The sequence below is a fragment of the Misgurnus anguillicaudatus genome, chromosome 21, assembly GCF_027580225.2.
Source record: "Misgurnus anguillicaudatus chromosome 21, ASM2758022v2, whole genome shotgun sequence".
Classification (NCBI taxonomy): domain Eukaryota; kingdom Metazoa; phylum Chordata; class Actinopteri; order Cypriniformes; family Cobitidae; genus Misgurnus; species Misgurnus anguillicaudatus.
The window spans coordinates 38138141-38153018 of NC_073357.2; the positions used below are offsets into that span (position 1 = coordinate 38138141).

General features: G+C 40.0%; 1 protein-coding gene across 15 annotated transcripts in view; it reads right to left on the minus strand.

The window, feature by feature from the left end:
- Nucleotides 1-14878, minus strand: part of celf1 (cugbp, Elav-like family member 1) — a 32045-nt gene that overhangs the window by 8401 nt on the left and 8766 nt on the right. For 8 of the 15 annotated variants that reach the window (XM_055206227.2, XM_055206205.2, XM_055206195.2 and 5 more), the window contains exons 3-10: nucleotides 8836-8958; nucleotides 4899-5086; nucleotides 4695-4777; nucleotides 4420-4468; nucleotides 4156-4290; nucleotides 2518-2597; nucleotides 2090-2251; nucleotides 906-975 (exon numbers count right to left, since the gene is read on the minus strand). In XM_055206227.2, the coding sequence (XP_055062202.1) occupies nucleotides 906-975; nucleotides 2090-2251; nucleotides 2518-2597; nucleotides 4156-4290; nucleotides 4420-4468; nucleotides 4695-4777; nucleotides 4899-5086; nucleotides 8836-8939 (871 nt within the window). In that variant the 5' untranslated portion in view covers nucleotides 8940-8958. The remainder of the gene's footprint in view (nucleotides 1-905; nucleotides 976-2089; nucleotides 2252-2517; nucleotides 2598-4155; nucleotides 4291-4419; nucleotides 4469-4694; nucleotides 4778-4898; nucleotides 5087-8835; nucleotides 8959-14878) is intronic. The other 7 variants (XM_055206213.2, XM_055206210.2, XM_055206239.2 and 4 more) reach the window with 2 other exon arrangements.

Consider the following 14878-nt stretch of genomic DNA (forward strand, 5'->3'; position numbering starts at 1 on the left):
ATGGTTTCACTTTTAATCTTTGTACAGCGTGTCGTGAATGTGTTAGCATTTAGCCTAGCCCCATTATTCCTTAAAGGAATAGTCTACTCATTTTCAATATTAAAATATGTTATTACCTTAACTAAGAATTGTTGATACATCCCTCTATCATCTGTGTGCGTGAACGTAAGCGCTGGAGCGCGCTGCGACGCTTCGATAGCATTTAGCTTAGCCCCATTCATTCAATGGTACCACTTAGAGATAAAGTTAGAAGTGACCAAACACATCAACGTTTTTCCTATTTAAGACGAGTAGTTATACGAGCAAGTTTGGTGGTACAAAATAAAACGTAGCGCTTTTCTAAGCGGATTTAAAAGAGGAACTATATTTTATGGCATAATAGCACTTTTGGGAGTACTTCGACTCGCCTGAAAAGTCCGCTCCCCTTCTCCCTCTCATAATGGGAGAGGGAGGGTGTTACTGCGCCGAGTCGAAGTACTCCCAAAAGTGCTATTACGCCATAAAATATAGTTACTCTTTTAAATCCGCTTAGAAAAGCGATGTTTTATTTTGTACCACCAAACTTGCTCGTATAACTACTCGTTTTAAATAGGAAAAACGTTGATGTGTTTGGTCACTTCTAACTTTATCTCTAAATGGTACCATTGAATGAATGGGGCTAAGCTAAATGCTATTGAAGCGTCGCAGCGCGTTCCAGCGCTTACGTGCACGCACACAGATGATAGAGGGATGTATCAACAATTCTTAGTTAAGGTAATAACATATTTTAATATTGAAAATGAGTAGACTATTCCTTTAAGCGTTTGCATCCATTACTCTTCACATACTCATGCAATTAAATTTGCAATTGCCTTACTAGCCATTGTATGTGGGGCTGAATGGGACAAAGTTTGTCAGAAGCTCACCTGACATTGGATGGAGATTGTTGAGCGCATTTCCAGAGGACGTCGACTGTTGTAGAAGCTGCAAATAAAGCTAGACATTACACCAAAACAGAGAACAGAGATAGTCAGGACTGCATCCGGGACTGTGATTTAAGGAGAGAGGGGGACGAAATGAGAAAAGAGAAGGATGAAATTAAGAAGACAAGAAGAAAAAGGAGGTAGAACAGAATGAGAGGAAGAGGATAGGTTAGTAGAGAAAGAGGGGGACGCGAATGAGGAGTGGAAGAGGAAAGCAACGAATCAGTCAATAAGGCAAACTAAAAAAAAAAACAAGCAGGAGAAAGTGTGGTAAAGAAGTGTGATCATGAACATTTAGGGGATAAGTAATAAGGGATTTAAAAAGATACAGAAAGGGAAGATAGAAGAGGTTTTCACAGCACACCCATGGAAGCAGCACTAACACATTCAAATAAGGCTTCACATCTATGTTGGCACAACCGAGTAAACAAGCCAATGGCAATAACTTATCATTTTAGAGTTTCCAATTATACACAACCAAAAGGAACTTGAAAGGCCAAATCAGAGGCAGCTAAATAATGGCCAAACATAGACCTGTAGCCCATGTGCTTAAACACAGCAAAAAACACAGCAAATATTCAAAATAGAATAATTTGTTCAATAATATTATCAACCCTCTTAAAGCCACAACATTAGATTTGTAATATGTAAGGGTTTTCTCTTAATTGATGTTTTAACTCGGCAATGGCGGGAAAATAGTTAATATCCGTGCTACCCTCTTTCGGTTTCTGTTTGTAGAAGCATAAAATAATGTGATAAAACATAAAAAAACAAACATTAATTCATTACCTCATCCATAAACATGATTAGCAAATTCCATTCATCTCTGGATGGTGAAACAACATCTCCAAAAAGATTTTGTTATCGTTTTATTGTGCGATAGCGATCTCGGTTGGCAAAAATCTACATATTGTGGCTTTAATAAATCAAACCCTGAATTTAAAAAAAAAACTAATACAAAAGATAATAACTCAAAATTTGCATATGAGCACACAGCAGCTTTCATATACTAGGTTTCTTGTAACTAGGTTTCAAAAAGTTATTTTTTACATGCATAGTCACAATCCCATGCACCCCATTGCATCTGTAGGTAACAATGCTGATCTGGAAATGGAACGTGTACTCACTGCAAGGTACTGCGGCCCAAGTGAGTTCAGTCCTGTGAGGTTTCCCCACATGGAGGCAGCGTTGAGCTGTTGCATCTGTTGCTGCAGCTGCTGAGCTATGCGCTTCTGTTCTTTATCCTTCTGTGTGTCCGCAAACTTCACAACAATCGGAGAAGAACAGCCCTGAGGGAAACAAGCCACATATAAAAATGGAGCCCAGGGTGTAATGTTTCAAAACATTCAACCAAAAGTGGAACAGAGCAAATAAACAGAAGATAATCTTTGCGCAATATCAGCACTTTACGATTTGATAGCCAATTTCTAAATTCCAATTTCAATACTCAAAAGTATTTTTTTATAATTCTGTAAAGGAATATAAAAACAATACTGCTTGTCTCCTTGAGAAATTAACTATGAAGTTAAACTGCAAAATTGCATATTGTGTTTACCTCCATGGTCTGTGCCTGGTGCATGGATTTGATGGCAGACTGGGCCATTTGTCTCGCTGTGAAGGTGATGAAGGCACAGCCTGTGAAAAGAGATGAGAAAAAAATCTTATTGCAACTACTGAACTACTGTTGTCTGCTGTTGTGCTCATCCAGACGCCATCAAAGGATCAGGTGTCTTTGGGAAATGCACAGGGTAAAGTCGAAAGGTGCATCATTTTAGTAGTTCCCATGGTAATAAGCTGAGAGTTCACTGCAGTCAAATCTAAAAGAAGTCGCGTGGGTCTCAATGTGCGTAATGTTCCCTTGGTTACATTTTGGCTACATTTACATCAGCAACTCAATTCGCCACAGGTAATAGCCAGATAAAAATTGGGAGAATAAAGGGACAAGGTTAAAAATCTCAATTGGATGATTAAAGCGACGCAGAGCATATGTTCTCAATTTGTCGAGCACAATCACATTTGAGCAAACCTCTGATACCCTGGTGTCACATTGATGTCGGTATGAATAAACATTTTCATTTCGGCTAACAGGATGATCTCCAACTGATTCTCTGATGGGTTGCATCTACAACTGTTTTGCATAACATCGCCTCTTTAAAATTACTCTAATCACAGTGACCAGTGAAGGTGGACTTAGTTTACGGGCGTTTTATCAGTAAGGAAAAGACTACACTGTTGCGGAATTGTTTTTCCACTTTTATCTACAGCAAATGCAAACACACTACAAACAGGGTATGCACTTTATCATTATATTCTCTGGGATTCGAACCCATGACTTGTGACACTAGCATTGTGCTCTACCAGTCAAGCAGCAGAAGCAAATTTGCTCCAAATATGCTACATGTAAAAGCTTTTTCACAGTACTCCCTTGTACTGGCATCAGTGTACCCAATTGACAAATTACATTTGCACGTAGTATGCAGGGTTCCCACACCTTAGTTACCTTCAAATTCAAGGACCTTTCAAGGACTTTCCAGGTCCAATACCCTCAAATTCAAGGACTAAATGTGGGGACACATTTCAAGTGAGAGCAAGGTTACATTGTGTTACCCTTTAAGATACATTATTACAGTTCCCTTTTGAGGGAACTCGTGCTGTGTCACTGCGGTGACACTTTGGGGATGCCTCCAAGGGTAAGTGAGTCTAAATATTTATATCAAATTCAACCAATCGTGAGGCTTAACGACAAAGACAGGGTGACGCGGGAGCCAGGAAGTATATCGCTATCTGAAATATTGGCAAAAACGGCATTACAGGGACGCAGGAAGTATGGCAAGGGAGACGCAGCGTTCTCAGGGAACAACAGTTACTTAAGTAACCCAAGATGTTTTCATGTGTCAAACACAACTATGCAAAAAAGCATTTTGGTATGAACCAACATTCGCATACAGAAAATATAAGCATTTAAGCGAACAGTTTAGCATGTGTGTAGAATTTTTATATTATCATCCTACACTACACAGGAAATATGGATTTTTTCCAGAAAACTTCTTGCACAAAATAGATTCAAGCCCTTTCAATGATCTGTATCTATGCATGTATATTTTCATAAACTTCCCAGAGCCTTGAATTTTTTCCCCCAGATTCACAAACTTTCAAGGACCTGTGGGAACCCTAAGTATGCATATGGACTTACCACGACTCAGTCCATCAGGACCTCGGAGTATGCGGCACTCCTCAATTTGACCATAAGGAGAAAACATGAGCCTGATGTCGTTCTCGTTGCATTTCTTCGAAATCATTCCAATAAACAGCTTTCTGTCTTCTATAGCTGAAATACAAAAGCGGCACATTATTACAACAGCACGGCCTTTGCACACGTGTTTGAAAGTCATTCTGGAAAATTCCTCAAGCTACTTATGAACGACAGATGCCAGTCGCAATGCCGTGGCAAACTCACCATTGTTTTTCTCACTGTCTGCAGGCTTCATCTGAATGGGATGATGCATCTGCACAGAGAACTCACATGAGACTTATGAACACTAAAAAGCCTCAACGCCCATGAGAAATAAACCATTTGAAAAGGGTTTGTTACAGTTCCGTCGGGTTTGCCGAAAAGCGTTTGTAAAGGCACTCTGCATGCATTTTAAAGAGCAATAAATAGATGGCCAGCTCATCTGATGGCACATGTGGGAATAGATTGACACAGTCAAATATAAATAGATGCTTTCTCACCCCTGGAAGAATCTTCATGTTGTGAAGGGCATTTTGTGCTTCTAACGCAGATTTACGGGTGTAATATGTGACAAAACAACAACCTACAAACCGAAACAGAGGGGGAAAAATGCAATAAACTCAAAATGGCTTTTCTTATAGTTATCACTATAAAATGTTGACAAGATTGATCCCGTCTCAGTGGGTTTACGAAGCATCAGGTACCTTTACTCTGTGGGGGGTTTTGACTTCTGTCTCGAAGAACATTGATTTCATATACTGCACCATAGGGCTCAAACAGCTCACGCAGCTGATCCTCTGACCACGTCCGGGGGACCTGACCCACAAACATCTTGATTGTGTCAATGTCGGGCTGGTCTGGGTGGTCCAGAGACCCGTTCATCTTCTTTGTTCTACACAGAAGAAAGGACAAGTTTGTTAAAAGCATGTCTCTGTGAAGACCCTCAAATGCTCCCTGGTGGATGCTAAAACAGGGACGCAATGATTTTATGGCAATGCTGTGTAAGAACAGTATAATTACAGGTAGCATCATTTACTAACAGTGTTGTGCTGTGACAGATTTGGATACCCCAAAAATGTAATTATTTACACACCTTCATGTTGTTGTTCTAAACCTGTATGAGTTTATTTATTCTGTCGAACACATTTTCTGCCAAACCATGGCAAGCGCACAGTGGACGTCTGAATTGACTTCCATAGTAATTGTTTGTCCTACTATGGAAGTCAACGGGTACCGTCAACTGTATGGTTACCATCTTACATCAAAATATTTTCTTTTGTGTTCAACATAAACTCATACAGGTTAAGAACAAGCGTGCTGCACAAGCCCTGAAAAGTGAAGCCAAAACATCTCGATTGCTCCCCAGTGACTGGTCCTAGTATAGGTCATAAACCCTGCCTCCCCATGTTATTCAATGGGACTTGAGACCAACACAACAATTTAATTACACTTCAATTAATTTTTCCGAAGCTGGTTTCTGTCATTTACTGTAGTTTTTATCACACTGATGTAAATTCAAGTGTTTTTTTATTTTGTTTTTAATTAGTTATTTAATGCTATAAAAACTGTGTGTGACATCATGATTGACAGCTGTGATACGCGCATTCTGCGAGAGCGAGGGCGGGGTCTTGATTTTGCGGCTTTACGTCCTGCTCACTACTTCGCAGGACTGGTCCCGAAATGTGCAGACTCAAGACCCAAGACGTCAGCGGCGCATCGGGACAAGGCGGCTTCACTTTTCAGCAATGGAAGAGAGCCAACGAGTGTCGTCGACCATTTTTTACAGTCTATGGTTTAGAACAACATTAGGGTGAATAAATGACAAAATTTTCATTTTTGGGTGAACTATCTGTTTAAATAGCAACACTACCATTAGCAATATCAAACCAATATTTGTTGACCACCAAGTCAAATTTTTGCATTATTACATTAATGGTATCAATTTAATTGTACCTATAAACATCCATGCGCATGTCTCTCTGGTTATGCATTTCTTTAGCAATGCAAGCTAGCATTTAACAGTGCTAGTCATTACAAAGAGGGCCTTTGAAGTCCAAATGTAGTCCAACTTTAATGAAACCACAAGTATTCTTAGATGGTTTTCTCAAGTCATACATTTTCTGGGGCAATCACTGCTAATTCAAAAACATGTTCACGCACCGATACATTACTACAGTACTAACCAGATCTAATCAGCAACATGGTGGTAGAGAAACCGAATACTTTTGTTGAGAAAAGACACTTAAATCTCAATATCTCAATGGAGTATCTCAGACGTAGATCGTGATAAGAACATGTTTGATCACCAAAGAGGTCATTGTCTTGAATCGGTGCCTGACAGAAAGTAAGGTGGGGTGATATCACTCCTTCATCAGTCTCTTTAAGCAGCTGCTGATCAGAGGAGTGACAGACGACTTAAGATAAACACAGCATTGTGCTGCTGACAAAGAGCAGCATTAGCCAGCAGCTAAAAGCCAGATTAATGGTGTTTATCGATCCGAGGACTGCAGAGCTAATAAAACCATCCACTTTGTCGATTTTCCAGAAACAAGAACTTGTTCAGACAAGCAGATTACACAGAATCCCCACAAAAAGATCGACCTAGGATACTCGGTGCTCCATGGACAACAACACTTCTAGAATTGGAAAAATGAGTATCTTCTAGCCAACACCTGTGATTTTACTGAATGATTTAGGTTTCATATAGACTATTTCCAGTGAACTAAGCAGTTCCTTAATGTTGAGAACCAAAAAAACAAACAAATAAACTGACCAATTCGAACAGTTTCAAACATACTACTGATTTAAGAAAACAAAACTGGATAAGAACACCATTATAAGGAAAGCTAAGAAAATAAGATGTTTGATGTCTCCCACCATTGCCTCACATTTATAAATATTCTACATTGTTGATTATGATTTTTAGGTTCAAGGCCTAAAAATCTGCATTCCTCGTGGTGCTTTAGACACAACAAATAAGACAAGAGGAGAGAAGTCAATTTAATAAAGTACTACACAATACCAGGAGGATGTTATAAAACACACGCCAGTAGTCAGCAGTTTCTTAATCTACTCTGTGTTAAAGTTTTCCCTTTGTGGTTATAAAACATCACTGTGAGCCACAAACTTATACCTCTGTAAGCAGAACGATAAAGATTAGCAATCTTGCTCATATCACATGCTTTTCTCTTTCCATATTCCTTGCAGGACTTTTATGGGTGGCATTATGCAAATGTGCAACACTATTCTGCAGATCCAACTTGTGGGAATTTTCTGATGAATCTTGCATCAGCACATCAGTTCAGTACTTAAACGCAAGGGATAGTTTTGCCTTAACTCGCTTGAAATGCATAAAACTTTACAAACATAAATAGGATTACTACTAAGCATTCTGACTTTAGACCGATGCGAGTGCAAATGAGAAAGACGCGATTATGCAGCTGATAAGGCCTGCATTCAAAATCAAAAACCTAAAACTATTACTTGCACACCCTAGCTCCTACATATATAAGATTCTGTTTATAGTGGTTTAAACGTGCAATACTTAAAGCGCAAATTAATCCCAGATTTAATCTATACTCACATTGGACTGGAATTCAAAGTGCAATGCTCCACCATCATCTCTGGAAGAAAATCCAGCTTAAAGGAAGCCATTTTCTTCATAAGAAATAAAAAAAATCCACTAAAAAGACCTTGTCACACTTAAATAGGCACAGCTACTATCCGTCAAGTTAAATGCCTCTTAAGGTTCAGAACTTGTAAGAAGTGACATTGAAACAGATCGGATCGGATACAAAACGCAAATGAACGGAGCAAAGAGGGACAACGATGAGGCTCGGCGCAAAGCCAGATGACAAACACAGGCCGTAGCTCTGGTCACTGGGCAGGGACTGAGGATTAGGACAGGCCCAACAGGCTACTAAAAGCTGCACCCCTGCACCCACAAAGAAAAGTGCTGATGACAGGGGACTTTTTGTGAGTTTTTCTCTTAGCAAAGCAGAACCGAGTGCAGTGTCAGATAAATAAAGTGTCAGATTGATGCTGATAAGCGTGAGTGAGCAACAGGAATGAATGGGGACAGGCAGCACTTTGGTAATCCCTGATCTGAAGCTCCCCCCAGGACACAATCAGGTTCCGGCGGTAGGCCACGGATGGTGCACCATTCCAACATAGAGAGCGAGCGGAAGGGAGGGGATGTGGGCTGTTTGGGGTCATGCGACATGGGTCGTTATATAGGTGATAAACAAAACAAGCCACAGGCAAGCTCAAATTTTTTTGGTCTTGTTGGAAAGTTATGTGTCATTAGCGGTGTTAAAAATTCCTAAACTAACTTGGAATATTTTCTAAATTAATCAGTATGTTATATCACACAGCATATATAATGTCTAAGAACATCCTTCCTAAAGGAAAAATCTGATAGAGAAATTTGACATTGAACATTTTAGTTCAAAATGACCATGTGATAACTGTTGGCCACGCAAATCTGTTGCCTTGCTTACTGCAAGTGAGAGACTGATGGAATGTCTTCTTACTCCAGGCTAAAAAAGTTAAGCTTCCCTTTTCTTTATGATAATGCATGTTGGTGCAGGCCATCCTTACATCTCTGGTGTAAAACAAATGGTGAAATGCATGAGTTCTTACCCGCCAAGGGCAGGTACTTCCACAGCAGGAAGGGAAAGCTCGCATTGAGGTTGCCCGTGCTGCGCTGTGGTCAGGTAGAGGGTTTCGGCGTCGATGCTATCCATCCAGTGTCTTTGTCAAACACTACAGAAACACACCAAACATTACAGGACACAAACATCAGACACATACATACAGGAAAACAAACACTGGAAAGGAAAAAGAAAAGAACAAGAGAGACGACTTCTGACGGGATAGACAGCATGAAAACCGCATGTAACAAAATTGCATGCAGACAGATAACACAGATATTAGGGATGCACCGATATGGAAATTTTGGCCGATACCGATAACTCTTTATATTTGGGGGGGCGATAACCGATATATATAGGCCGATAAATACTCATTATTTTCACAATGAAAAACTCCCAGACCGCAGACATCTTGTCTTTGCGCTAGACTAGCATACTCTTCTTAAGCCCGCAACATGTGTCATCTTCGTGCTATGTCACAGAAAGCACCAATCAAAACTTCACATGGCCAGCAATGAGCAAGTGAAGTGGTTCAACAAACCAAAATAATCCATCATTTATCGGCTTTCATTTAGCGGCCTAATTTTGCTATCAGACCGATAACCGATAATATTAAAAATAAGCAGTTATCGGCCGATAACGATATGTCGGCCGATATATCGTGCATCCCTAACAGATATGGAGCATTTAAGAAAATGGAGAACAGTCACTGGATGGAATCATCATTGTACACCACAGACAGACAATAATAGTGAAAGCCAGGTCATTTTACCTGTCTTTCCTGAGTTAACAGAGGGACAATTTTGATAGCTAAGACAACAGAAATACAGCAAAGTGGTGGTGGGTGGAATAATAAAAATAAATTTGTCTATAGGAACAAGGTTAAACAAACCTAGTTTTAGATTGAATGAATTTCCACTTCGTATCCTAAGCTTGCGCAAGTCCAGAGTTTTACCGTCCCACAATCTCGGAGTAAGATTTTTTTAATAATATGTCTTTGGAGTCCACAAAATCTTTAAATATCAGATTTATAGCGCATGTAACTAGCTTTGGTATGGTAAGATCATAACAGTGTTTATAGTACTGATACCATGTAATGCTATATTTTTAAAAACCCAATGATGGTTTAAAGTCAAGATACAGGGGTCGACAGACAGACTCAGACAGATGTGTACTGAACAACTGAGAAAACATGAATTCTTTTACAACATGTCGGGCCCTATTTTATCAACTTGACTGCCAGAAGATCCATTTCAGGAAGTACATATTTATTCCTCAAAGAGATCCTCTGGCAGTAAAGTCTTGGTAGCCAATTTATAATGTCATGATAATCCTAAATATCATGCGGAGTGACTTCTGACCCTGAAAGAAGAGTGAGAATGTTCCAAAAAGATCACAGGCCATGCCATGTTTTCATAGCTGCTGAGTGACTGTATGGCTTATTCATGGTTTGTCTATGTAAGGCAGTGTTAAAGGCCTTTGGGGTAAAGGGTGGGGGGGTAGAGCATATGGTCAGAACAGTTCATCTAACAACAAACTCACTCCTGTCTCTCGAACACTAGCACAGACAGACAGCACAATGGACAAATGGAGTTTTACAGAGGAATCTGGAAAAGCTATGCAGCTGACATCACTCTCAGAACGGAGACTCATATGGCGCTTTTCCGTTGCATGGTACCCCACGGTTTGGTTTGGTTTGGGTCGGGTCAGCTTACTTTTGGGAGCTTTTCCATTGGGATCACTTCGTAGTACCCGATACTTTTTTTCGTACCACCTCGGTTGGGGTTCCAAGCGACCCGAGCTGATACCAAACGTGACGCGTAAACACTGTAGTTCACTGATTGGTCTGAGAGAATCGTCATCGGCGCCGTCATCCTATTATGTAAAATATTAGCTTTAGCTTGAGCTTGCTGCTAGCTTGCGCTGTCTTGAGCAAACATGTTGTCATCTGTGCTCTGTTTTAAGTTTCCAAACACCCTTTTAGCGATTAAAAACATCCACAGGTTGTGAATCAGGAACACATAAAAGTTTTTTCCAGACTTGCAGTTTGTGACGGCACATTCGCGACGTGCACGTCAGTATTATTTATGCTTTAATGCAACTTCATTGAGGCTCAGCGGAGCGCCGTCGACAGACGCCACGGGTGTTTGAACAGAAACTGTTATGTGAGACAGAGGTGGTTATAAACGCGATGTGCAAAGTAAACTTCTATTTGTGGTGGCCAATTTTAATTTTGTGGCGGACTGATAAATAAATAAATGTATGGGAATGTACAAGGACGCTCTCTCTTGTATGATGTCACAGCCGTATGCAGCGCAAATATAACGACACGCCTATAATTCCTCCCACTGCGAAGTGATACTAAACTCAATGGAAAAGCTAACCACGCCTTAAAAGTGAGGTGAGCTGACCCGACCCAAACTAAACTAAACCGTGGGGTACTATGCAATGGAAAAGCGCCATTAGTAGATGATTCCCAAACTTCCCATTAGTCATTTTGTGGGGCACTTGCTTCCAATATTTTCCTCCCTGTATGACAGCGTGTACCTGTACTCTTTAAACCCTGATTAGAGCAGCACCCTGTTTCAGTCTTTCAGAATGCCAGGGGTCATAAACTTGCAGCCTATTCAAGCAGCTCACTCGCTGTCCAAAACATAAGGCTACTTCACAGCCAAAAATGAAAGTGATGCCATCATTATAGTGAAAATAAAGCAGTAAATTTGACTAGTCAGCCAACTTGACAAAGGCAGCGTGGCCCTATTTATTTTGTCTTGAGGGTACATCTGTGTTAGTACAGTCAATGACACAACAGCATTAAAAAATACAAGAGCATATTTGCCAAGATACAAACTAGCTTTCAAAAATCAATATGGAATTAAGTCCCCATCAGCGCATTAACTCTCCATTAATACTCGAGAGATAGCAACAAACGTACATAAGGCATTTTGCCACCAAAATTTGAGAGTGTGCCACTAAATTTTACATCCAGTCACACATGTAAATTTTACTTTTTTTTGTGATGTGACACTGAATTTGAAACAGCACATTGTACTTTCTGCATCTATCATGAAAGTATTTATTAGTAATACAGTGGTAATGAGTAGAAATGTGAATATTTGGTTAGCATGTTGATTTACGGTGTGTGCCCCTAAAATTTTCAGTTGGGGCCCACTGTGCTCCTAGTGAAAAAAGTTTCACAGTCTGGAGCCCTGTAAGGGGCACCCATGTTTGAAAAAACTTTACGAAACTTGTAGGAAACAGGTGGCGTGAGTTCGGCCCAGAAATACTCCTATCACAAGCTCAACTGCTTTTTACAAGGTTCCCACACCTTAGTTAACTTCAAATTCAAGGACCTTTCAAGGACTTTCCAGGTCCAATAGCCTTAAATTCAAGGACTACATGTGGGGACACATTTCTTGCTCTCTAGTGAGAGCAAGGTTACATCGTGTTACATTTTAAGATACATTGTTACAGTTCCCTTTCGAGGGAACTTGCGCTGCATCACTGCTGTGACACTTTGGGGACGCCTCCTGGGGTTAGGGTTATTCAACCAATAGTGAGGCTTAACGTCAAAGACAGGTAATTTTTCCAGAAAACTTCTTGCATAAAATAGATTCAAGCACTTTCAATGACCTGTATCTATGTATGGATATTTTCAAAAACTTCCCAGGATGTTGAATTCTTTCCAGATTCACAAACTTTCAAGGATTTCAAGGACCCATGGGAACCGTGTTTTTAGACACTTTACAATTGTTTAGCATGAGGATTACAACTCTGAAACTGTGTTAACAAGTCAGAATGCATGAAATACCATCAAACTCCCTTTTTAACACTTACAAGAAAAATTTTGAGCCCGACCGATATGCGTTTTTTTGGGCCAATGCCGATACAGATATTAGGGAGTAAAAAAGACCGATAACGATATATCGGCCGATATCTTTATGTGTATATTATAGTTCAGTACACATATACTTAGGGCCCTATAATTTGATGGAATCGCGGAATTGGCTAATTAACACGGAATCTAGTATTAACGCGGAATTTTGCGGAATTTTACATATTTTGAATAAAATTATGTTTTTGTGTGGGAGACGAACGTAGACCGCGGGAAGTAAATCTGGGCGACACGCCCCCTCCCGTCGTTTCAGACCCCCTCCAAAACACTGAAACCATGGCGAAGCGGCTCTCCACGACTCTGCTTTCGTCAGCGAAAAAATTAAGAAATTCGACGCTAAGCACTTAGTTCCAAGCAGGTCTCACATGACTTTTATGTGACCGGAGAACTGTTATTTTGGAAGTTTTGTCAACACTCTGTTCACGGTGAGCGCAAAGATACATGCACTCTCTCATCCACGTCTGTCTCACTATACCTCTCTCACGTGCACGCGCTCACGCATCTGTCCGAAGTGCGAACACAAATCCTCATGTATTTGTTCAGTTTTATGCATTTCAAGCGAGCTGAGGCAAACTAACTATCCCTCGCATTTAAAATATAATCATCTGCATCATGGCGCCGCTCTCTGTCTCTCTTTCGCTCGCACGTGCAAAGAGCTGCGCTCTCATGCTGTCCTAAGTCATATCAGTAACCCTGTGTATGTTTGTAAAGTTATATGCATTTCAAGTGATCGTGTTTAAAATATGGATCGCGTTCCGCTGGACCGATGTGTTTAAGGCACTTCTGAAGGCACCACTGCTTTGACACCTTGTTGTAGCCTCCTGCAACAACACTAAACAATGCATTGAATTGAGTTGTGTGTGTGCGCGCGTGCGTGTGTATGTGCGTGCGTGTGTAAATGCATCCTTTATAGTCATTAATGTTAATGATTAAAATGTAAATGATTTGGGCGGGGAAACTGGATAACAGGATTACTTAAAGGCACACTCTTTTTATGACTAAAATAAAAATAAAGGGTAAAAAATGTAATTGCCAAAAATTAAAACGGATAAAACGGAATTTGCAAAAATCAAAACGGAGAAAACGGAATTTGGGAAAAAATAAAACGGAATTTGGGAAAAAATAAAACGGATTTTATAGGGCCCTATATACTGCAGTATATTATACTACAGTACTGACATAGAATACACTATATACTTCAACATAATATACTGTTTATGAATAAATACAATTAAATGCAATGATCACTCACAAATGTGGTGATCACTCACAAATGTGGTGATCCAACACTTATATTGATGTGACAAAGATATGTACTATAGGCAAGAAGTTAACAATAAACTTTATTATCCAAAATGAGTCGGATATCAGTGCACTAAACAGTAAACTTGACTTATTATAAATAACTTTAAAACACAAAGAGAACAAAATACATAAAACTTGCATCATTTGCAGTTTTGACAAGAATAACGTTATAAAGAGAAACTTATGAAGTCATTGATTATTAGCTTTACAGTAAGTTGTGTACTTCACAAATTTGTTAGCCACTCACCGTTACGAAGACAATGCTTGACGGAGCACATACTAATGTACGCTATGTTTAATGTTGTACACAACGTTTTTATAACACAAACCCAGGGTTCCGTGCAAACTTTAGACTTTTATAAAACTAAAGCGTCTTCGCTCCGCCTCTTTTATTTAGCAAGGGTGTAGAGTTGCGCGAGCTTATTGAATCAATTGCTCTGAAATTAGCATGTTAACTAACAACACAAGCAGCAGTAATCTCATATAGTGATATATAAGTGCACGGCTGCGCGTAGTTTAAACATGTCATTTCTCTGTCTCGCGTCATTTCTCCCGCTTGCGTTTTAACTCGCAAGTCGACAAAGAGACAGATTAAAAACACCAAATGTAAACGGGAATGCGTCTCTCTTGTCCATTTATAATCCAATCGACCAAAGCGCGTCTTAATACCAGGTGTAACAATGTTGTGAAGAAGACACTGCGTGACTGCTTCCATGCCACCTGAACTGAGAGACTGACTGAAGTGAAGGGGGTGGGGGATTGGATGGTGTCACTACAGTGAGTGACCTGGGTCACCATTAGCAACCAGTAGGGCGCACTCTGCTGGACAAAC